The following is a 26458-nucleotide window of genomic DNA, read 5'->3' on the forward strand; positions in this document are numbered from 1 at the left end:
ATAATTTCATTCACGTGACAGAAGGACCTAATATCTATAAAATTAAAAGTATAGGATTCAATACAAGAAATTGAACAAATGCAAGGATCCAAATAAGCTTTTTACCCAATATCTATGAACAGAACATGCATTTGGAGATCCCGACTCAGATAGAAAATTGCTCAAGTATTAATCTTGTTCTACAATGCTATCAATAAAATAACAGAAATTAATGCTTTACATTTGGATTAGTAATTACAATCATTCATTGTGTCTCCTTGTCAAGAAAATAGTTCACTTCCTTTGACAAATATAATGTCATCTCTGTTTCGACAAGCCTTTCAAGCTTAATCACAACCATTTCCATCTTCGGTCTCGCAATTCTCAAAAAACTCGCGTAGTCTAAATCTTTAATATTCTAAAAAATATTAAAAATTAAAATTATATGTCAAATATGAAAGACATTTTTGAACTTTTTCTAGAGCGCAAACACTTCAATTTGAAAAAAAGGATATAATTGAAACTGAAATTAGAAATTGGAGTAAATTTGATATAAAAACAAAGAAAAGCGGAAAAGTGAATGTATTTTAGACGATTAAGCCATAAAATTATACAAATTCATACTTTACATTTGAATCAATAATCATAGTCAATCAATGTCTCTCTAGGTAGCTCGGACACGGGCATAGGCATGGAAAAACATGATACTTGGACACGAAAAAACTATGTTTTGTGTCCGAACGTTAAATTTCCGTCCCATTTCCGAAACAGAAACGTTGGTCGAAATGAAGTGTCTGTGCTGCGTAGAAATTTCTCCTCGTCAAGAAAATAGCTCGCTTCCTTTGAGAAATATAGCAGCAGAACCCTCACCCATGACAGTCGTTAATGCCATCTCTCTTTCGACAAGCCTTTCGAGCTCAATCACAACCATTTCCATTTTCGGTCTCGCAATCCTGGGAAAACTCATGCACCGCAGTGTCAGCCTTATCAAATCCCTAATGCCATCCGTAGTGAAATTCCCCATCAATCGACGGTCCACAAAATTGTTTGAGTTCAGTCTTGACGCCACCTTCAAATTTTAAAATCAGCTCCAAGTTTTTAATTAGTTCTATTTTTTTAGTTTTATTAAAGTGCTTCAGTAATGTTTTCTTATTACCAATTCTGTTTATTTTATTTTTACATACCCATTGAATTAAAGTTTCGTCTGATTCTAAGAACCCTAAATTAGCAGCGTCCTGTCCTGTTATAAGCTCCAAAAGGAACACTCCGAAACTGTAAACGTCGCTCTTTTCCGTGGACAATCCTGCCCTAAACATTACACGTATTGTGAATTAGGAATCAGAAATATTGGAATTCATATGTTTGAAAAGCTGAAATGAAAAATGATGAAATGGGAATAGGTTGAAAAATAAGATGTAGGCGGAAAAGGAAAATATTACACGGAAATGAGATATACGAAAATGAAAATGTTAAAAAGTTGAAACGGGGTAAGGTGAAATGAAAAAATAAAAAAAATATCGAAATGAAAAATGTGAAAATGCTGAAATGAGAAGTATTAGAACGGAAAATGCTGAAACGGAAAAGGGTAAATCAACATTTTCCCATAACAAGATATAAATTTAAGGTTTTGGAGTTTTATAAGGGTTTTAAGAAATGGAAACGGAATGTCGAAATGTAAAAATGTTAAGTTTCCGCGCAATATAGGTGGAAAGGGGGAAGTGTACTCTGGATCCTGGAAAACATTTACACCGGATGGACCTGAATCTTCAACGAATTTTGTGATCCCTGCGTCTGAAATCTTTACAATGAAGTTCTCATCAACTAAGACATTAGCCATCTTGAAATTCTTGTGTATCAAAGGAGGGCTTAAGCTATGCAGATGGCATAAACCTGCACTAGTAATTAACCATAAATTTAATTTAAATCTCTTTCAGATTTAAATATTAACACATCATATAATTCTATTACATTTACCTTTGGCTGCTCCTAGAGCTATGGACAACCTTTGCTTGAACTCTAATTTAGTTGATAATTCCATTTTTGTATCTGTTAAAACATATTAATTGGTCTGATTATTTGTATATCATGAAAAACAGTAAGAATACAGATTCTGATAAATAAATCATACCATACAAATGATTGCAAATGCTGCCATTAGGTACATACTCAAATACCAGAATCTGCGATCCTCTTTCTTGGCAGTAACCTCGCAGCGAAACTAAATTACGGTGTTGAATTCCTGACAAGTAGACCACCTGTTTTTTCACAAGAAATTCTAACTTCCATCAAAATTTCTTGAATTCTAATGTTGACGTTTATACATACCTCTGTAACAAAGTCGTGTCGAGGAGGGCTATTACGTCGTTTGATGGCGACAATGCTGTCATGAAGCAGACCTTTATAGACCGAACCAAAACTTCCATGTCCAATGAGATTAGCTTCACTAAACTGCTTGGTAGCTAACTCCAGCTCATCCATGGTGAACTGCCTAACGACTTGGGCATCGAACGAAAGGCGGCTTGGTGCTGAAGTGGATCTACATCCTCTATTTCTCTCAACTGTTACAAATTAAAAAAACAAAATTAGTAAACTTGCCATCACGAGCTCATAAGTTCTCTGTCAAATAATTAATTCACCCGAAAATTTAAGCTTAGGCTCCGACTATGGTTATATCGTTATGTCTAACACGTCCCTCACTCGAATGCTTTATGATGAACGAGCACAGAGCCGCAATATTTTGATACTGTATCAACTAAATTTACTTAAAAGTTCAAACTGTTAGATGCTACTTCAATAATAGTATTATCTCTAACATTCTCCACTAAATGGATTTGATCTATGGTCATTTACATTATAGATTCACGAACTATACATATTTTTGCAATTTAATTACGTTTCGATTTGACAAGAAATAGTAGTTGGTTGGTGCATATATTTACCAACTTTTATAAAATATGAGTAAATTGTAAAAACGTGTATAATTCGTGAATTTATAATGTAAACAATCCGTCAATTTACCTGGAGCAGGTGGATCTGAAGAAGCAGTCTCTGAGTTTTTGTTTGAAAATTTATTACAATGTGACTTGAAAAACCAGAGTGTGATGACAATTACAACAAGTACAGTTCCTAGTACAGCTCCTCCAATTATTGCAGCAGCATAAGGTTTTTTCATCACCAAGCTTGAGCATTGAAACTGCACCAGACACAACTGAAAATAATCGATCAAATTGTCCCGAAAATCGAAGATGACCGTTAAACCATTCCGACAAGTGGCTGATCTCAAGCATTCACTTGGAAACAGATACTTGTTAAGGTTCAGTTCAGTGATGGAACTTAAGCTGCAGAAGAAATGAGTAAAGAGAATTTAATGTCTGGTGAAGAACATTACATGAATTTATGCAGACAAATTTTTATCATTACCTAAAAAAGGAAAACAATCAAATCAATAGGGCCATGTGGGTTGTTGCTGTTCTTGTTGCTGTTGTGTTGTATTCCAACTGTAAAATAAATTGATTTTTACTACAAAGAAATAGGCCCATAAATGAAGAAAATGACATGGTTTGGATATGCACTCAAAGGACAGAATTATTGAAGATTGATCAAAAGCAATAGCAACACAAAAAAGGCAGTTTTTCTATCACTCTTTTCATCAATCGCCACCGTAGTTGCGCGAATAGATGATTTCTTTTAAGCTCGAGCTCAATTCTCTAGTTCACCTCTAATTTCTCGGCAGTTCAAGCTTAACTTTTCTCTCGTCCTGGATTTACTATAAACCATTTCTTTTTTTTTTTCAAAATTTCTGAAAATAGCTCGGACTACAGTCGAAAATAATAAAAAAAAAACAAAATGCAGAAATGTAAGATCGGATAAATTTCCATACAATATACTCCGTCATTTTGATATCTTATAAATGGGTTCGTCTATCATAATTGGTCCCTGAAAATGAAAACGAAATGCAAAAATGTAAGACTGAATAAGTTTCCGTGCAACATTGTTTTGATATCTTCAAAATGGGGTTTATGATGATTGATCCTCGACAACGAAAACGAGATGCTTTAAGTGCAAGACTGAATAAGTTTCCGTACAAAATAGAACAAAAACAAAACGCATGAATGTAAGATCGTATAAATTTCCGTACGACGTAGTCATCGTCTTCAAAATGGGGTCTACCACAAGTGATTTATCAAGATATTACCACTCAGCAGTACTTGATTTTCATGGCTGGATGTCTTTGGTTTTTATTGTATAAGAATAAGTATTAGCTGTTTTGCCAAAAGCCCATGTCAGAAATGGAAAAAAAAAAAAAGAATTGTAACAGAGTACTGTTTGAATGAGTTGCCTCAGATTCTGGCATCAAGCTAGAAGTGTTTTAATAATTATGCATGGTCCTGATTGCAAAAGATTGTTCATTTCCTAGACTACATTTATTTGTCTTCTTTCTTTATTACAAAGTTACAATAAGTTACTAACTACAAATAATAATACTAACAAAATAATGACTCTATAGTTCAAATATTTTACCAATTGGTGTGTCTGATTGAAATAGAGATGAGAATCTTGAGACTGACTACTGACTGAATTAGGCAGTGAACAATATGCATAAATTTATTTATTTTTTGGACCAAGTGAATATAGATATCGACTTAAGTTATGTGGTCCATCAAATGATAAAAACTACTAGTATTTACTTTTACTTTTTATATTCACATTAACTAGTTGCGGAATCAGAAAATATATATATATATATATAAAAAGCGAAAGGTACAGAATATCGTAAGAGGAATTAGAAATTGTCGTATGGGAGAGCTTGATTAGACAAAAAAAGAGTCTGCAGTGACTAATTAATTGTATGAATATATATTTTTTGATGAATATGAAAACAAAAATTTAATGATCAATACTTTAAAAAAAGTTTAAAAAATAAAAGGGATATTTTGCAAAAAAAAAGATGGCTCAAAGGGCTGGATCCGCCCCTGCAGATGTCGATTTTTGACTAAAAACGAGAGAGAATGAAATGACTAAATACAAATAATATCGAAAAAATAGAAAAATAATGGTTTTGAGAGTTGTCGTAGTTAATCGTGTTCGTTCTTTTCTGAGACAAGGATTTTGGTGTTTTACTTGCTTATTCCACTTTTTTTAGAGGGAGAATTACCACGATCAAAAAGCACAAACAACAATATGGAAAAAATACTGTTAAAATAAACCTCGAGGAGTGCTTAAGGCGAATGGCGGTTAGAGAAGCAATTGTGCATACCGCTTTCTTGATTCCGCGTCTGAAATAAATTTTTGTGATATTATGATGGCTTTTAACTTTTTTTTCTTCTTATTATGCAACATGGTCGAGGAAATGTAAGATCCAATAGTTGGGTTCTTGTTCTGTAATATAACAAAAGATAACGGGGCTATGTTTTCTAGTAATATATAAGGTTGAATTACCTTAAAGTATGCCAAATATCATTTGGAAGATTATTATGGAAAGTTGGTTCGGTTTGTAATCGTTGGCATTACCTTAAAGTTGCCAAATATCATTTTTCAGAACTGAAATGTCTGAACATTACACTTTAATGAGATATGAACTAACCGAATAAAAAAAATTCAAACCAAAACAAACCGAATAAGTCAGTTTGGTGAAAATCGACAAAAACACAAGGAATAATTATAAAATCAATTATTTTATCAAAATAGAACCGGCCAAAACCAAACTTATCATTGAACCGAATAGATCAAAAGTTATCGATTCAGTGAGTTAATTATGTAGGTTGGTATTTTTACTCACCCCTAAAGACCAAGCTGGCCACCAATGAGTATACAAACAACATTAACTATTAAGTTAATGAGGTATTGAGTTTAAACTCCAATAAAATTAAGCTGATGAATCAATAGTGATATTAGTAGCATCATTAGTTAATCGGCACCAAACTCATAATAAGAATTTGAATTGTTGGTGACAATGTAGGTCATGTCATGATGAATATAGGAACTACTCAACATATTATTTCCTTGTTAAAATTAAAAGAGGCCATGCTATAATTTATACCATGGTTTTAAGCAGTGACGAAGCCAGACCCAAAATTGAGGTAGGGCACAAATTTAATTAAAAAAATTTAAAATATCAATACCACAAAAAATATGATGAAAATGTTTAATTATTAATTCCTTTACTATAAAATAAAATAACAAAAAACGCATTACAAAATTAAAGAATCATTATTTTTTAATTAGAGGCAATTGTATCCTATGAATTTTCATCTTTCAAAATTATTAACATATTCTAATCGTTAGTATTTTTAAAGTTTTTCTTTATATACAACATATGGAACTGGTAATGTCAATGCCAACCGAATAAGTAGATAGATTAAAGAAAGTAAAAGGTATTTTTCTGTCTTAACCATTATTTTAGCAAGACTACTAATATCACCACGATCCCCAAAATTGCTTGTATTTCTAATATCGAAAATATAAATTTGAATACGATCTCTAAAATTAGATAAAAAAAAATTTAACGGAAGGTAAATTGTTGAGTTAATGCATATCATGTGTATTTATAGATATTATGTTCACTGAATTTGATTTTTTTTTTAAGAAATTAAGATTTTTTAATAGAAAAATCTTAAATTTTTTAGAATTAGAATCTAATTTTGATAGGAACTGTGCAACTTGAGAAAACATTTAAGTTAATTAATATTAATGAGTAGACTTTACTATAAATCTGGCTTTTTATACACTTTCCAACTAACTCAAATTGCACATTAATATATGCTATGCAGTAATATTTAATTTGATGAATTTTTTTTTATCAGATACAACATTCCAACCAAGTATTAAACTGTACATTGTTTATTAACTCTAATGCGCAAAATTAATCAGGAAAGCATAGTTAAGTTAACTCGAAAGTTTGGCTTATTTAGTATAGGTAATTTTTTTTTAAGTGTGAGGTAGGGCCCAGGCACTGCCTGGCCCTACCTTACATCCGTCAGTGGTTTTAAGAATCAAATTGATTTAGATTGCAGATTTACAGTTGGACCGGTTCAATTGATTTGGAAAAACAAAATTAATTTGAATATCACTTTTTATCTATTTAATATTGGTTTATGTTACAAGCTTAATCAGACTCCGATTGAACCAGATCAGCTACAGATTAGTGGTAGGGGTTGGAGATTGTTAGGTGGTCCACTAGCTTATAGCTCTCACACTCTCACTAATCACCACCTCTTCAATTACGGATCCAATGCCACCACTAATACTATCTAATTTTATTTTTTTGCATCATTTTCTTAGTTTCACTATTTATCTTTTGTTATTTCTCATACAAAAAAGATTTTATTAGACCTTTTTTCCAAGATAAATAATGTTCATTAGATACCAATAAAAAACAAACATGAAAATGATATTACAAATAATTTTTCAAATTTTTATAGACTACATAAAATATGGAAAGATCCAAAATAAGGTAAATATATCTTGAAATTCGCAAATTGCTATAAAGCCGAGACACAATAATAAATAAAGTTCAGTTAGAGTGAGGAATTTGACTAGTGATCTTAATCGTTTGCGAAGTTTAGTCTGTTGTAGGTTCATATATCCATATGTACATATCATCAAAGAATTTTCGGAAACAAAACAAAATCAGATATTTATATTAATCTCATATAATCTTCGTCCTTAAATTAACTATAAAATCTTGGCCAAATTAATTTTTTTCCGGAAGTGCAATTCATAAAAGTTTTTAAAAATTAATATGACCAATAATTCTTCATGTACAAACCCAGCGAGCTTTTATCAATTTAAGAATTCTAAATGTGCACCAAAATAATAGGTAAAAAAAAGGTTTTTCGTGATAAATATTTAGGTTGTATTAAATATTTTTAATATTACTTATAGATCTTTTTATTGCAAAAATAATGTTTAACTTATAAAAATTGGAAAATATGGTTTTAAAAAATTATAAAAATATGGTTTTATAAAAAATTCTTTTACTTTCAATTTATTGCCAGTTTGTTTTCAGTTTAAGAAACACAAGTCTATTATCGATTTATTTTTAATTTACTAAAGAAATATTTTTTATTTGTTTACTTTTTGAATTATAAATCTATAGTAAACTATTTTACTTAATTTACTATCAATTTACTATCAGTATTATAAACATGTATAAAATTAGTTTCATTTCGTTTACTCTTAGTTTTAAAAAACAAGTTTATTATTGGTTTATTGTTAGTTTACTTAAAAACTAAATTGCTATTATTTTACTATTAGTTTACTATCAGCTTTATACATGTACGAAATTAAGTTTATAAATTATATAAATTTTAATCTTTAAAATTTAGTTATTATGAATTTACTCTGAGGTAATTTTACTATTCCTATATTTAATTTTAAAAAATTTAAAAATCATAAATTGTAAGTCTACTTTTTGTATTATAAACTTGTAATCAACTATTTTTGGCAATTTACTATCATTTTATTATGTGTAATATAAACATATACGAATTTAAGTTTCACTTTAGAAAAAACATAGTACACAAATTACATATCCAAAAATAAAAATTCTTGAAAAATTTAAAATTATGAAAATAAAAAAGAAAAAGAAAAAAATGAGAGATCTGAAGAAAAAAAAACAGATATTGAGAGATTCGAAAAGATAATAGATTTGTGACAATAATGGAAGTTCTGAAAAGTCAGATGTAGAAAATAGTTGTTAAGAATGTCGTCTTCTTGTGGAGATGTTGTCTTCGTTGGCGAATATTTGTGTGACTGTTTTTTTTTTTTCGCAATGATGATGGTAATGGTAGATATATCGCAGAATCGAAGTAGAGCATGTGTTGATGGAGATGTCATTGTTCAAAGAATAATTATTGATGTGCAATTCTATGTCGTCGATAAGAGTATTAAATGAAAAAATCGTCTAAATTTTGAATAAATATGTAGAGTAATAATGACAATTTGAAATCTAAGAAAAAAAACAGATATAATGGCTGAGAACAGAAGTTGAGGGAGAAATGATTTTAAACTTTTAAAAATGTGAGAGAATGCCTAAGAGCTCAACTCACCACCTCGCCTTCTAATTGCCACAAGCAAAGGTTGGAATGGAAAGAAGGAACCCAAAAGTTTGAAAAAATGAAGAAGTTACTAAAGAAAAAAGAAGGGGCCAAGATGCTAGATAAAACGCGGCCAGAAACAATGAAGGTGAAAAAATAAACCCGAAAAATCAAGGAAACCCCGCACGAAGTGGCGAAGAAAGGGACGATGCAAGAAACGAAAAAAATACGAGGAAAAATAAAATAGGAGGAGATAGAGAAACTTCTATGAGGAGCAAAAGACAAGAAAAAGGAGCAGAAAAAATGCCCCATAAGGAATAGTTAAAGAAGAAGAATCAAGAGGACGGAGGTAAATTGTCACGACCCAATCTCAGGGCCGAGACCGGCGCTAGGGAATGGGAGTGATTGCTCCGAAACCCGTAGCAAGCCTAAAAACGTAAAATAATTTTTTTCACGAATCATATACGTCATGCATGACATACATAAACACGTGTCATGCAGAATCATACATGCCAGGCATACATATCCTCTGGCAGTCACAAATATCAAAACGCAGCTAGCGTAAAACATTTAAAACTTTAAAACATTAAAGTTATATTTACAGAAAACTATACATTCAAGCTGACTTACAAAACACTTATCTACTGCAGCTCTAAGAGTAAAGTACTGTTTCTTTACATACTCAAAAATACAGACTTCTGGAAGTAGGATAGAAGTCCGTTGCTTCAAAGCGTCTTTGTTCTGAAAGGAAATCTGTGAGGGGTCAGTATATTGGGATATACTGAGTGAGTTCATACATTTACTAGTAAGTATTCAAATAAAACATAAAACCGTAATCAATCATATGCAACCAAGTACAGGATCCGATTGAAACCTTAATCCTCAAACATACTAATAATCGATCGATTAACCCAATCATAAATATCAATTGCGAGTCCAACTCGCTGGTGGCCCAGCCACTAGATACGGGGACTCCAGACTACACCGTAGCCGAGTGCTCTCTCGTATCAAAATCATAAACCCAATCGTAAATTTCATATTCATCATCAGCTCCCAGCTGAGTCATATCAAAACTGGTGATCACACAGTCCTATTGTTATTGTGTTTGACTAATATTTGGGCAGAAACATTAGCACTTGGATTTGGGCAGAAAGCACCGAGTTTAAACCATCTTAAATTTGGGCAGAAAGCACCAAAAAAACATAATATTTATTTCCTAAAATCCACTTTAGTTCACGAATCATCACCATACCTGAGTTTCAAACTCAATTATCCACCATGCTTAATTCGCGTGTCACACATTTCGTGCATGAAATGGGAAATCCATAACAAAGTAATGCATTCTATCTTACCCCGAAGGCACTGACCAAACAACCTAATAGTTATATTGGATTTTATCTTATAGTTATAATGACAGTGGCACAAACATTAGCACTTGGAAAAGGAAAAGACAACTGAATGATAAGCAAAAATTGCCTGTCCTACAGAGCCCGTGAACATTAAGAAAGAGATGGTTAATATAGAATGAATACGAATGCTCTATCATCAAAGTGAAGAAAATATAAAGTACCCTGCAGTCTACACAAGGTTAGGTGAAAGTTTTAATCAAACTCAAGATCTGAAATATAAAAAAAAAAAACACAATAAAAATATGTAGAAATATTCAAAATTCTCTTTTGATATGACTCATATCAAAACTGGATATGCCTAACCGTTTTCTACACTACTTCTTGCCGTCCTATGATCGTTCATTTGGCTTAAGGACATCAAGTAGACTATACTAATGGTGGCAGTTTGATTTGGAATCTCTAGAAAAAAGATTTAATATGTATAAGTAAATTCACTTATGTACTTTGTTTTTATTTTAAAATATTGGTGGTCGTATTTTAATTTGCTTCAATTCGATTGCTAACTATGATTTTAATAATATCATAAGGTTTTTAAGTGATTTACAACTAAATTATGTACATATGGCAAAATTTTTTTTATTATTTATACTAAATTGTACCTATATTTTATGTTCTCACATAGTTAACTAAAAATTAACTCAATATTATTTTAGTAACCAATTTTTTTTGTTCGAAAGTAATTATAGTTTTATTATTAAAATGAAACAAATCAAATTACGTAACCAAAATAAATAAAAGCAAAGTACAATGACCTCGAGCTAGCTAATAATCAATTACCATTAAATAATTAACTTAATTTTATTAATAATATTTTTAAAAATAATAAAATGAAAATTAAAATAATAATATATCGACCAAATGCAGTATTTTAATTTTGTAATTCAATCAAACTAAAAGATAGATATTCCTACTAATTTGGAGAAAATTTAGTTATTTTCTACATACTAAAAACTAAATTGAAGATAATTTAGCTACCTATTCTAATTAGGACTTTAATTACAATAATGATTAATTAAATAACTAATTAGTTAATGACTATAAAACCTTTATTTAGTATTAAACTGAAAAGGACTATTCAGTAAATTCGTCTGTCCCCCCCCATCCGTGCTTTTATATATAGTATAGATTAATTAACATTGTGTTTATTTTAAACTTATTTTAGTTTTTAAATAAATTCTAGAATAAATTTCACTTAAAAACAAATCACCATGTTTAATGATATCCTAAGAGAATAAAATAGACAATTTATTTCAAATAAAATAGAATGAATTATATGTTTTATTTTAAATAATTTTAATTTAATTTTGTTTAATTTTATCAAAAATATCATATTATATCAATTATATCCACCACTCTTTCTTTCTTTTTTGAATATTAATGGTAGTTTTTTATCATTACTAAAAAGAATCTTATATCCTAAAATTTATTTGAAAATATTTTTACATATTGTATGGTCACTTCTACTCTAGAACTCATTCTATTTCTAAATGAATTAAAAAATAAAATTTATTTATGAATTATTTTTTGTATTTGGTTTCCAAAAAAATTAGAATTCATTTTAAATGAATTGAAATTATGTTTGTAGTAATTTTATATTAATCAAATATTTTATCTTATCAAAAATAATATTTTATGTGACTTATATTTATTAGTTTCTTCTTTAACTAATAAAGATAGTTTTTGTCATATTTATAAGAGCATATCACTCCACAGAATTTGTTTTCAAATTTCATTTTGTTAGGAATTGAAGTATTATGAATTCCAGATAATTTTTTTTAAAAAAAAATGTTCAAATACTGAAATACATTTCAAATTAAACCAAAACACACATATTATAAGTTTTCAAAATAATTCTTAAACCTTATAAAGTTGTAGTTATTACCAAACACATTCTTAATTTTACTAGAATTTAAAATAAGTTAATAACCTCAAATAATTTTAAAGTAAAACGTTCAATAGAGTTCAAATCAAATATTTTTAAAACCATTCATTTTAAATTTGATAAATTTCTCTGATATAATCAGTGAACAACAAAGCATTCTTGAAAATTTTGCATCCAAAATTTTAGTGATTACAAATATCTATTAAGGCTTTTGATTCATTGACGTTGTTAATTTTAAATTTCAAATCCTCACTCGTCTAATTTTTTAAAAATAACAACAATAAAATTGGTGCTAAACTTTTTATCAACGTGCTATATATAAAAATATAGTTGGAAGTCTAGTGTTAATTCTGGTGTCGAAGTTGGTGCTAAAATTGAAAGACACACAAAAGTTTGATAATTATCTTTGATAATTAAGCTAATTCTAATTATAAATTGATAGTGACACTACATACAATATTTTGTCACAAAACATAATTGATCCACGCACTTATATTATTTTGGCATCGGTTCATGTATTTATATTTATCACCATTTAGTTATTATTTAATTTTATAGATATTAAGTTGCTATCACACAAAAAAAAATATCAACGATATCAATTCAGACAGAAAATATAAAATTGAAAGTATGGAGACTATTACATTTAAAGCATGAAAACAAATAAAAAAAACTTATTCCAGATGAACTAACAACATGTAAAGTATAATAATTTCATTTACGTGACAGAAGGACCTAATATCTATAAAATTACAAGTATAGGATTCAATACAAGATATTGAACAAATGCAAGGATCCAAATAAGCTTTTTACCCAATATCTATGAACAGAACATGCATTTGGAGATCCCGACTCAGATAGAAAATTGCTCTAGTATTAATCTTGTTCTACAATGCTATCAATAAAATAACAGAAATTAATGCTTTACATTTGGATTAGTAATTACAATCATTCATTGTGTCTCCTTGTCAAGAAAATAGTTCACTTCCTTTGACAAATATAATGTCATCTCTGTTTCGACAAGCCTTTCAAGCTTAATCACAACCATTTCCATCTTCGGTCTCGCAATTCTCAAAAAACTCGCGTAGTCTAAGTCTTTAATATTCTAAAAAATATTAAAAATTAAAATTATATGTCAAATATGAAAGACATTTTTGAACTTTTTCTAGAGCGCAAACACTTCAACTTGAAAAAAAAGGATATAATTGAAACTGAAATTAGAAATTGGAGTAAATTTGATATAAAAACAAAGAAAAGCGGAAAAGTGAATGTATTTTAGACGATTAAGCCATAAAATTATACAAATTCATACTTTACATTTGAATCAATAATCATAGTCAATCAATGTCTCTCTAGGTAGCTCGGACACGGGCATAGGCATGGAAAAACATGATACTTGGACACGAAAAAACTATGTTTTGTGTCCGAACGTTAAATTTCCGTCCCATTTCCGAAACAGAAACGTTGGTCGAAATGAAGTGTCTGTGCTGCGTAGAAATTTCTCCTCGTCAAGAAAATAGCTCGCTTCCTTTGAGAAATATAGCAGCAGAACCCTCACCCATGACAGTCGTTAATGCCATCTCTCTTTCGACAAGCCTTTCGAGCTCAATCACAACCATTTCCATTTTCGGTCTCGCAATCCTGGGAAAACTCATGCACCGCAGTGTCAGCCTTATCAAATCCCTAATGCCATCCGTAGTGAAATTCCCCATCAATCGACGGTCCACAAAATTGTTTGAGTTCAGTCTTGACGCCACCTTCAAATTTTAAAATCAGCTCCAAGTTTTTAATTAGTTCTATTTTTTTAGTTTTATTAAAGTGCTTCAGTAATGTTTTCTTATTACCAATTCTGTTTATTTTATTTTTACATACCCATTGAATTAAAGTTTCGTCTGATTCTAAGAACCCTAAATTAGCAGCGTCCTGTCCTGTTATAAGCTCCAAAAGGAACACTCCGAAACTGTAAACGTCGCTCTTTTCCGTGGACAATCCTGCCCTAAACATTACACGTATTGTGAATTAGGAATCAGAAATATTGGAATTCATATGTTTGAAAAGCTGAAATGAAAAATGATGAAATGGGAATAGGTTGAAAAATAAGATGTAGGCGGAAAAGGAAAATATTACACGGAAATGAGATATACGAAAATGAAAATGTTAAAAAGTTGAAACGGGGTAAGGTGAAATGAAAAAATAAAAAAAATATCGAAATGAAAAATGTGAAAATGCTGAAATGAGAAGTATTAGAACGGAAAATGCTGAAACGGAAAAGGGTAAATCAACATTTTCCCATAACAAGATATAAATTTAAGGTTTTGGAGTTTTATAAGGGTTTTAAGAAATGGAAACGGAATGTCGAAATGTAAAAATGTTAAGTTTCCGCGCAATATAGGTGGAAAGGGGGAAGTGTACTCTGGATCCTGGAAAACATTTACACCGGATGGACCTGAATCTTCAACGAATTTTGTGATCCCTGCGTCTGAAATCTTTACAATGAAGTTCTCATCAACTAAGACATTAGCCATCTTGAAATTCTTGTGTATCAAAGGAGGGCTTAAGCTATGCAGATGGCATAAACCTGCACTAGTAATTAACCATAAATTTAATTTAAATCTCTTTCAGATTTAAATATTAACACATCATATAATTCTATTACATTTACCTTTGGCTGCTCCTAGAGCTATGGACAACCTTTGCTTGAACTCTAATTTAGTTGATAATTCCATTTTTGTATCTGTTAAAACATATTAATTGGTCTGATTATTTGTATATCATGAAAAACAGTAAGAATACAGATTCTGATAAATAAATCATACCATACAAATGATTGCAAATGCTGCCATTAGGTACATACTCAAATACCAGAATCTGCGATCCTCTTTCTTGGCAGTAACCTCGCAGCGAAACTAAATTACGGTGTTGAATTCCTGACAAGTAGACCACCTGTTTTTTCACAAGAAATTCTAACTTCCATCAAAATTTCTTGAATTCTAATGTTGACGTTTATACATACCTCTGTAACAAAGTCGTGTCGAGGAGGGCTATTACGTCGTTTGATGGCGACAATGCTGTCATGAAGCAGACCTTTATAGACCGAACCAAAACTTCCATGTCCAATGAGATTAGCTTCACTAAACTGCTTGGTAGCTAACTCCAGCTCATCCATGGTGAACTGCCTAACGACTTGGGCATCGAACGAAAGGCGGCTTGGTGCTGAAGTGGATCTACATCCTCTATTTCTCTCAACTGTTACAAATTAAAAAAACAAAATTAGTAAACTTGCCATCACGAGCTCATAAGTTCTCTGTCAAATAATTAATTCACCCGAAAATTTAAGCTTAGGCTCCGACTATGGTTATATCGTTATGTCTAACACGTCCCTCACTCGAATGCTTTATGATGAACGAGCACAGAGCCGCAATATTTTGATACTGTATCAACTAAATTTACTTAAAAGTTCAAACTGTTAGATGCTACTTCAATAATAGTATTATCTCTAACATTCTCCACTAAATGGATTTGATCTATGGTCATTTACATTATAGATTCACGAACTATACATATTTTTGCAATTTAATTACGTTTCGATTTGACAAGAAATAGTAGTTGGTTGGTGCATATATTTACCAACTTTTATAAAATATGAGTAAATTGTAAAAACGTGTATAATTCGTGAATTTATAATGTAAACAATCCGTCAATTTACCTGGAGCAGGTGGATCTGAAGAAGCAGTCTCTGAGTTTTTGTTTGAAAATTTATTACAATGTGACTTGAAAAACCAGAGTGTGATGACAATTACAACAAGTACAGTTCCTAGTACAGCTCCTCCAATTATTGCAGCAGCATAAGGTTTTTTCATCACCAAGCTTGAGCATTGAAACTGCACCAGACACAACTGAAAATAATCGATCAAATTGTCCCGAAAATCGAAGATGACCGTTAAACCATTCCGACAAGTGGCTGATCTCAAGCATTCACTTGGAAACAGATACTTGTTAAGGTTCAGTTCAGTGATGGAACTTAAGCTGCAGAAGAAATGAGTAAAGAGAATTTAATGTCTGGTGAAGAACATTACATGAATTTATGCAGACAAATTTTTATCATTACCTAAAAAAGGAAAACAATCAAATCAATAGGGCCATGTGGGTTGTTGCTGTTCTTGTTGCTGTTGTGTTGTATTCCAACTGTAAAATAAATTGATTTTTACTACAAAGAAATAGGCCCATAAATGAAGAAAATGACATGGTTTGGATATGCACTCAAAGGACAGAATTATTGAAGATTGATCAAAAGCAATAGCAACACAAAAAAGGCAGTTTTTCTATCACTCTTTTCATCAATCGCCACCGTAGTTGCGCGAATAGATGATTTCTTTTAAGCTCGAGCTCAATTCTCTAGTTCACCTCTAATTTCTCGGCAGTTCAAGCTTAACTTTTCTCTCGTCCTGGATTTACTATAAACCATTTCTTTTTTTTTTTCAAAATTTCTGAAAATAGCTCGGACTACAGTCGAAAATAATAAAAAAAAAACAAAATGCAGAAATGTAAGATCGGATAAATTTCCATACAATATACTCCGTCATTTTGATATCTTATAAATGGGTTCGTCTATCATAATTGGTCCCTGAAAATGAAAACGAAATGCAAAAATGTAAGACTGAATAAGTTTCCGTGCAACATTGTTTTGATATCTTCAAAATGGGGTTTATGATGATTGATCCTCGACAACGAAAACGAGATGCTTTAAGTGCAAGACTGAATAAGTTTCCGTACAAAATAGAACAAAAACAAAACGCATGAATGTAAGATCGTATAAATTTCCGTACGACGTAGTCATCGTCTTCAAAATGGGGTCTACCACAAGTGATTTATCAAGATATTACCACTCAGCAGTACTTGATTTTCATGGCTGGATGTCTTTGGTTTTTATTGTATAAGAATAAGTATTAGCTGTTTTGCCAAAAGCCCATGTCAGAAATGGAAAAAAAAAAAAAGAATTGTAACAGAGTACTGTTTGAATGAGTTGCCTCAGATTCTGGCATCAAGCTAGAAGTGTTTTAATAATTATGCATGGTCCTGATTGCAAAAGATTGTTCATTTCCTAGACTACATTTATTTGTCTTCTTTCTTTATTACAAAGTTACAATAAGTTACTAACTACAAATAATAATACTAACAAAATAATGACTCTATAGTTCAAATATTTTACCAATTGGTGTGTCTGATTGAAATAGAGATGAGAATCTTGAGACTGACTACTGACTGAATTAGGCAGTGAACAATATGCATAAATTTATTTATTTTTTGGACCAAGTGAATATAGATATCGACTTAAGTTATGTGGTCCATCAAATGATAAAAACTACTAGTATTTACTTTTACTTTTTATATTCACATTAACTAGTTGCGGAATCAGAAAATATATATATATATATATAAAAAGCGAAAGGTACAGAATATCGTAAGAGGAATTAGAAATTGTCGTATGGGAGAGCTTGATTAGACAAAAAAAGAGTCTGCAGTGACTAATTAATTGTATGAATATATATTTTTTGATGAATATGAAAACAAAAATTTAATGATCAATACTTTAAAAAAAGTTTAAAAAATAAAAGGGATATTTTGCAAAAAAAAAGATGGCTCAAAGGGCTGGATCCGCCCCTGCAGATGTCGATTTTTGACTAAAAACGAGAGAGAATGAAATGACTAAATACAAATAATATCGAAAAAATAGAAAAATAATGGTTTTGAGAGTTGTCGTAGTTAATCGTGTTCGTTCTTTTCTGAGACAAGGATTTTGGTGTTTTACTTGCTTATTCCACTTTTTTTAGAGGGAGAATTACCACGATCAAAAAGCACAAACAACAATATGGAAAAAATACTGTTAAAATAAACCTCGAGGAGTGCTTAAGGCGAATGGCGGTTAGAGAAGCAATTGTGCATACCGCTTTCTTGATTCCGCGTCTGAAATAAATTTTTGTGATATTATGATGGCTTTTAACTTTTTTTTCTTCTTATTATGCAACATGGTCGAGGAAATGTAAGATCCAATAGTTGGGTTCTTGTTCTGTAATATAACAAAAGATAACGGGGCTATGTTTTCTAGTAATATATAAGGTTGAATTACCTTAAAGTATGCCAAATATCATTTGGAAGATTATTATGGAAAGTTGGTTCGGTTTGTAATCGTTGGCATTACCTTAAAGTTGCCAAATATCATTTTTCAGAACTGAAATGTCTGAACATTACACTTTAATGAGATATGAACTAACCGAATAAAAAAAATTCAAACCAAAACAAACCGAATAAGTCAGTTTGGTGAAAATCGACAAAAACACAAGGAATAATTATAAAATCAATTATTTTATCAAAATAGAACCGGCCAAAACCAAACTTATCATTGAACCGAATAGATCAAAAGTTATCGATTCAGTGAGTTAATTATGTAGGTTGGTATTTTTACTCACCCCTAAAGACCAAGCTGGCCACCAATGAGTATACAAACAACATTAACTATTAAGTTAATGAGGTATTGAGTTTAAACTCCAATAAAATTAAGCTGATGAATCAATAGTGATATTAGTAGCATCATTAGTTAATCGGCACCAAACTCATAATAAGAATTTGAATTGTTGGTGACAATGTAGGTCATGTCATGATGAATATAGGAACTACTCAACATATTATTTCCTTGTTAAAATTAAAAGAGGCCATGCTATAATTTATACCATGGTTTTAAGAATCAAATTGATTTAGATTGCAGATTTACAGTTGGACCGGTTCAATTGATTTGGAAAAACAAAATTAATTTGAATATCACTTTTTATCTATTTAATATTGGTTTATGTTACAAGCTTAATCAGACTCCGATTGAACCAGATCAGCTACAGATTAGTGGTAGGGGTTGGAGATTGTTAGGTGGTCCACTAGCTTATAGCTCTCACACTCTCACTAATCACCACCTCTTCAATTACGGATCCAATGCCACCACTAATACTATCTAATTTTATTTTTTTGCATCATTTTCTTAGTTTCACTATTTATCTTTTGTTATTTCTCATACAAAAAAGATTTTATTAGACCTTTTTTCCAAGATAAATAATGTTCATTAGATACCAATAAAAAACAAACATGAAAATGATATTACAAATAATTTTTCAAATTTTTATAGACTACATAAAATATGGAAAGATCCAAAATAAGGTAAATATATCTTGAAATTCGCAAATTGCTATAAAGCCGAGACACAATAATAAATAAAGTTCAGTTAGAGTGAGGAATTTGACTAGTGATCTTAATCGTTTGCGAAGTTTAGTCTGTTGTAGGTTCATATATCCATATGTACATATCATCAAAGAATTTTCGGAAACAAAACAAAATCAGATATTTATATTAATCTCATATAATCTTCGTCCTTAAATTAACTATAAAATCTTGGCCAAATTAATTTTTTTCCGGAAGTGCAATTCATAAAAGTTTTTAAAAATTAATATGACCAATAATTCTTCATGTACAAACCCAGCGAGCTTTTATCAATTTAAGAATTCTAAATGTGCACCAAAATAATAGGTAAAAAAAAGGTTTTTCGTGATAAATATTTAGGTTGTATTAAATATTTTTAATATTACTTATAGATCTTTTTATTGCAAAAATAATGTTTAACTTATAAAAATTGGAAAATATGGTTTTAAAAAATTATAAAAATATGGTTTTATAAAAAATTCTTTTACTTTCAATTTATTGCCAGTTTGTTTTCAGTTTAAGAAACACAAGTCTATTATCGATTTATTTTTAATTTACTAAAGAAATATTTTTTATTTGTTTACTTTTTGAATTATAAATCTATAGTAAACTATTTTACTTAATTTACTATCAATTTACTATCAGTATTATAAACATGTATAAAATTAGTTTCATTTCGTTTACTCTTAGTTTTAAAAAACAAGTTTATTATTGGTTTATTGTTAGTTTACTTAAAAACTAAATTGCTATTATTTTACTATTAGTTTACTATCAGCTTTATACATGTACGAAATTAAGTTTATAAATTATATAAATTTTAATCTTTAAAATTTAGTTATTATGAATTTACTCTGAGGTAATTTTACTATTCCTATATTTAATTTTAAAAAATTTAAAAATCATAAATTGTAAGTCTACTTTTTGTATTATAAACTTGTAATCAACTATTTTTGGCAATTTACTATCATTTTATTATGTGTAATATAAACATATACGAATTTAAGTTTCACTTTAGAAAAAACATAGTACACAAATTACATATCCAAAAATAAAAATTCTTGAAAAATTTAAAATTATGAAAATAAAAAAGAAAAAGAAAAAAATGAGAGATCTGAAGAAAAAAAAACAGATATTGAGAGATTCGAAAAGATAATAGATTTGTGACAATAATGGAAGTTCTGAAAAGTCAGATGTAGAAAATAGTTGTTAAGAATGTCGTCTTCTTGTGGAGATGTTGTCTTCGTTGGCGAATATTTGTGTGACTGTTTTTTTTTTTCGCAATGATGATGGTAATGGTAGATATATCGCAGAATCGAAGTAGAGCATGTGTTGATGGAGATGTCATTGTTCAAAGAATAATTATTGATGTGCAATTCTATGTCGTCGATAAGAGTATTAAATGAAAAAATCGTCTAAATTTTGAATAAATATGTAGAGTAATAATGACAATTTGAAATCTAAGAAAAAAAAACAGATATAATGGCTGAGAACAGAAGTTGAGGGAGAAATGATTTTAAACTTTTAAAAATGTGAGAGAATGCCTAAGAGCTCAACTCACCACCTCGCCTTCTAATTGCCACAAGCAAAGGTTGGAATGGAAAGAAGGAACCCAAAAGTTTGAAAAAATGAAGAAGTTACTAAAGAAAAAAGAAGGGGCCAAGATGCTAGATAAAACGCGGCCAGAAACAATGAAGGTGAAAAAATAAACCCGAAAAATCAAGGAAACCCCGCACGAAGTGGCGAAGAAAGGGACGATGCAAGAAACGAAAAAAATACGAGGAAAAATAAAATAGGAGGAGATAGAGAAACTTCTATGAGGAGCAAAAGACAAGAAAAAGGAGCAGAAAAAATGCCCCATAAGGAATAGTTAAAGAAGAAGAATCAAGAGGACGGAGGTAAATTGTCACGACCCAATCTCAGGGCCGAGACCGGCGCTAGGGAATGGGAGTGATTGCTCCGAAACCCGTAGCAAGCCTAAAAACGTAAAATAATTTTTTTCACGAATCATATACGTCATGCATGACATACATAAACACGTGTCATGCAGAATCATACATGCCAGGCATACATATCCTCTGGCAGTCACAAATATCAAAACGCAGCTAGCGTAAAACATTTAAAACTTTAAAACATTAAAGTTATATTTACAGAAAACTATACATTCAAGCTGACTTACAAAACACTTATCTACTGCAGCTCTAAGAGTAAAGTACTGTTTCTTTACATACTCAAAAATACAGACTTCTGGAAGTAGGATAGAAGTCCGTTGCTTCAAAGCGTCTTTGTTCTGAAAGGAAATCTGTGAGGGGTCAGTATATTGGGATATACTGAGTGAGTTCATACATTTACTAGTAAGTATTCAAATAAAACATAAAACCGTAATCAATCATATGCAACCAAGTACAGGATCCGATTGAAACCTTAATCCTCAAACATACTAATAATCGATCGATTAACCCAATCATAAATATCAATTGCGAGTCCAACTCGCTGGTGGCCCAGCCACTAGATACGGGGACTCCAGACTACACCGTAGCCGAGTGCTCTCTCGTATCAAAATCATAAACCCAATCGTAAATTTCATATTCATCATCAGCTCCCAGCTGAGTCATATCAAAACTGGTGATCACACAGTCCTATTGTCGCCCAATAGGTAGCACGTTCCATCGGATCAATACTGGTTTCAAATCAAGCATATGCAATTCGTATAGAAATTTCGCATATAAAACATACAGTTCAAATAATAAGCAATATAAAATAATTGCTTAAATCAATACTTTAAAAGCAAATCATAAAAACTCACAGAAAACGCTTATCCAAAAATACATCGGGGCTTTAGAACGTCAAGCTTCCCGAACTACTGGTCCAGCTGCTTCTTGCCTTGCCGGATCTAAAACAAATTTTAAAACATTTGACTTGAGTTAGAATCATATTCTAAGATTGACTCTAGACTCGAGACTAGACACACTGAACTTTATTAACCGTCGTGCTCTCACGTGATTATCCCGATAAACTGTATCAAACTCGTTTATGGATAAAATATCACTTTTAACTCAATTCTCTTTTAACCTCATTAGGTTAATGTCTCACATTAATCAATTACTAATCCATTTCAAATCTCGATATGCGCGTATATAATTTTCTCGAAAAACTAGGTCGATTGGCGAAAACACTGTGCGTACGCACGTCTGCCTGTGCGATTGCACAGGGGACTGTGCGTCTGCACGGTGTGACTGTGCGTTCGCACAGTCCTAGCAGACTGTGCGTTCGCACAGTCACCTGACTGTGCGTTCGCACAGTTGACTGTGCGTTCGCACAGTTCGGATGTGCGACGCACACCCACGGGCTTTTGCCCGAAACTCGATTCCGACGAGCTTCAACGCGCCAAAACGCTCAAAACGTATCCAACCCGCTATTTCTAACTTCAAAACACCCAAATACGATCCTATAATCAAATAAACGATAAAATCGTTTCGTGGCCTAAAACTTTGAATCGATATAACTCAAAATATAATCAACGAAACGGTAAAACGTCAAGCTTACCGTGATTACCCGTCGAAATACGATCGTTTTAAGTTATAGAACGTCGAAAACGGACGAGAAACGAAAACCGCGCGACGAACCGTACGTTATCGCCGTTTGAAAGGGATGAACGAAGAAGGAGAAGAAGGATCTGGTGATTCCTTCATCTGAAGGAAATGATATATAACTTGGCTAATTTGCACTTTGATCCTTGAAACTTTTCAAAAATTTCAATTTAGTCCATAACCTATTCGCGTCCAAATTTAAAACGATCTCTGATCGATTCAGAACTTTTACCATAAATACTATAAATTATTTCGCGGACTTTGGCGAAATAAAATCCATTACGGGATTTATAAATTATTTTATATTAATTTCTGAAGTCAAATCCCCAAATCCCGCTAATTAACTTATTAAAATTTATTTTAAATTCCCGATATAATTAAATTAAATTCTCTTTAATTTAATTTATCGGAAATCACGACACGTGGCACGACGTAATTATCTTAAAATATTTTGCGGTATTACATAAATCATTTGAATCCCCACATTGAAGCAAAACTACGTATATAATAGAGGAAGACCTCGAAAAAAAGATCGCTAAAGCATTAAAGAGGATAAAAGCCGAAGAGCTGGATTTAGACGACCTAACACTGAAAGGCACGCTGCCTATCAACCGATATAATAGGTGAGACTATCCCACACAACATGAAACTCCCAGTTCCGACGTTCGACGACGAAGGTGATTCAAGAGACCATACGTCCAAATTCCACGTGACGATGGGTCCACTCAATGTGACGGATGCCATCATGTGTCACGTTTTCCCAACGACTCTCACTGGAACTGCTTAGAGGTGGTTCAACAGGTTGAAGCCTTAATCTATAAAATGAGTTTTTAAACAGGAATGAATTTTTAAACAGGCATTTGACAAACACACCATCCAAGACCACCACTAGCATCCTCAGGTTGGCCACATCAAATGAATTTTTAAACAGGCATTTGACAAACACACCATCCAAGACCACCACTAGCATCCTCAGATCGGACGTCCAAAAGGAGGGAAAAACACTAAAAAGCTACATCGAGATATTCAATAAAGTTGCAATGATTATCGACAATCTCAATGTTGATATGGCAACCGAAGCTTTAAAAGAGCGAACACAATTCACAAAGTTAGTTGATGAAATGATGATCAACAAATCTACAACTTTCATAAACCTGATGGGAATAGCACAAAAATACTTCGAGCTCAACGAAGGGCGAAGAGCTATAAGAGAAAAAAAAAGCAAAAGCGAAGGAGTCTAAACAGGAGAGATCGAAAGAAAAACAAAGGTCGAAACCCGAGGAGAAAAGCCATCGGCATGAGGAAAGTAGGCGACTCGCCCTACAAAATAGGTACGAAGCAAGACACAATCCCAGAGACAATGAACGAAACTACATACCACTCAACATAAACTGGACAAACATCATGATGTGGATAAAAGAAGAACGTACGAAATGTAAAATGGCCACAAAAGCTAAGAGTCGAGGTACGAGGTACCGACAGATTTTGCAAATTCCATAAAGAGCATGGACACAACACCGACGAACGCCGAGATCTCAAAATGAAGATCGAAAGAATGATCGAAGCAGGTGAACTCAAAAAGTGTGTCTCTAAAAAGATCGGAAGCAGCAACCAAAGAGAGAAAAGGTATAAAGATGAAAAAGAAAAGGAAAAAAAAGACGAAGAGATAATGACGAAAATCATGGGAACAATTCACATGAGCAATGGAGGAGGCCTAAACAGCTCCGCCGCCAGGAAGAAAAAGACACGAAAGGTCATAAGCATTAGAGAATCGCTAAAGCCTCTAGTTATCTTAGGTATCGAAGATTATGAGCATGTCAAAGCCCCCCCATAATGACGCCCTAGTAGTAACCACGATAATAAAAAAATTGGAACATAGGGCTAATCCTAATCGATAAGATCTTTTAATATGGTTTTAAACATCAGGGACTCACTGGTATATATGTTGAGTTTCAGAGTTCAAATTAATAATTGGCTGAACCCATATGGAGGTCCCTGTATTTTACACTTTTTTTCCAGAGGTTCTTATACTTTATTTTTGTTTATATTATCTCTCTACTTACCTATTTTTGATTTTTAGGTATTTTTTGAGTTTTTTTGAGTTTCTCTATTTATAATTTTTTTTCCTCCAGTCACACAAAAGGATTGGAAAAAACTCAAAAATGACATGAAAAACAAAAAAATGGTAAGTAGATGAAACAGGTAATACAAAAATGAAATATAAGACCTCTGAAAAAAATACAAGGGTTTGGCCTTAATAATTTTTGTTTTTGAACTTATTTTTGTTTTCATTTAAATAACAATTTGTTCCCTCGACTTGCAAGCAATGGTTAATCAACACATTATTAATATTTGGGTCAATTTAATTTAAAATTTGTCATTTTTTTTATCAATTATCACACCTGACTCGCGTGTGCATTTCACTTCTATTAATAGTTATTCCATAAGGATCAATTTACCTCTTTTAATTATAAATCGTGGTCAATGTCATCAAAATTAATATTTTTTATAAATTAACTCCTTCAAATTGTCAATTTTTATTAATTTAATCAAATTAATAATTTTTAAATTTTAAATATAAACAAAATACAACTAAACCGTTCAATTTTTTATATATAAATTAATCTAAAATTTAATAAAAATATATTATAATAACCAATGAAAGTAATTTTATTTAATCTTGAACTAATTTGTAACTGATTTTTATATATAATAAAAATATTGTTTGATAAATAAATAAAAAATAGATTTTTCATGAACATTATGCTAATTTTAATATTTAATTTTATTGTATTTTAGAAAAATTATTACAAATTTTTATTTGATTTTAGCCTAATTTATATTAATAATAGGTTTGAGGGATAAATTTAACTTTATTAATCTCAATAAAGCCTCTTATAACTATAACAATACTAATTATATAATGATAAAAATTGACAAGGGAAAAAAATTAATTTTGGTGTCAGCTGACCACGCCGCACAAGTTTAAAGGGCAAATTGATAATTAAAAGATTGTACTTGTTTATTATCAAGGTGAACAACACGCGCCGAGTTAAGTGTGAAAATGAGGCGAATTGATAATAAAAAGACAAAATTCAGATTACGTTGACCACTAAATTAAAATTTATGCTAATGGACCATCGCTTGCAAATTGAGGGTGCAAATTGCCACTTAAGTCGATTTTTTTGTTAAAGATTTATGAACTTGTTAACTTTAATTTTTGACTTATAGCAATTTGTCCACTCAATTTGTTAGTAATGGAGAATTAGTACATAAATTAATTTTATGGGCAATCGGTTCTAAAATTGGTGGTATGGTCAA

General features: G+C 31.1%; 2 protein-coding genes across 2 annotated transcripts; both read right to left on the reverse strand.

The window, feature by feature from the left end:
• Positions 1-543: 543 nt before the first annotated feature.
• Positions 544-3556, reverse strand: LOC126669178 (probable serine/threonine-protein kinase PBL22). The gene is made up of 8 exons (XM_050362569.2): positions 3400-3556; positions 2998-3317; positions 2305-2537; positions 2108-2234; positions 1954-2025; positions 1704-1869; positions 1164-1287; positions 544-1048 (listed from the first exon to the last, which is right to left on the reverse strand). Exons 2-8 carry the CDS (start codon positions 3149-3151, stop codon positions 800-802), a joined length of 1125 nt encoding a protein of 374 aa, XP_050218526.1. The 5' UTR covers positions 3152-3317; positions 3400-3556; the 3' UTR covers positions 544-799.
• Positions 3557-13560: 10004 nt separating this feature from the next.
• Positions 13561-16573, reverse strand: LOC126669177 (probable serine/threonine-protein kinase PBL22). The gene is made up of 8 exons (XM_050362568.2): positions 16417-16573; positions 16015-16334; positions 15322-15554; positions 15125-15251; positions 14971-15042; positions 14721-14886; positions 14181-14304; positions 13561-14065 (listed from the first exon to the last, which is right to left on the reverse strand). The coding sequence occupies exons 2-8, from the start codon at positions 16166-16168 to the stop codon at positions 13817-13819; spliced, it is 1125 nt and encodes a 374-aa protein (XP_050218525.1). The 5' UTR covers positions 16169-16334; positions 16417-16573; the 3' UTR covers positions 13561-13816.
• Between the last annotated feature and the right edge of the window lie 9885 nt (positions 16574-26458).

The sequence above is a fragment of the Mercurialis annua genome, linkage group LG2, assembly GCF_937616625.2.
Source record: "Mercurialis annua linkage group LG2, ddMerAnnu1.2, whole genome shotgun sequence".
In the NCBI taxonomy this organism is placed as follows: domain Eukaryota; kingdom Viridiplantae; phylum Streptophyta; class Magnoliopsida; order Malpighiales; family Euphorbiaceae; genus Mercurialis; species Mercurialis annua.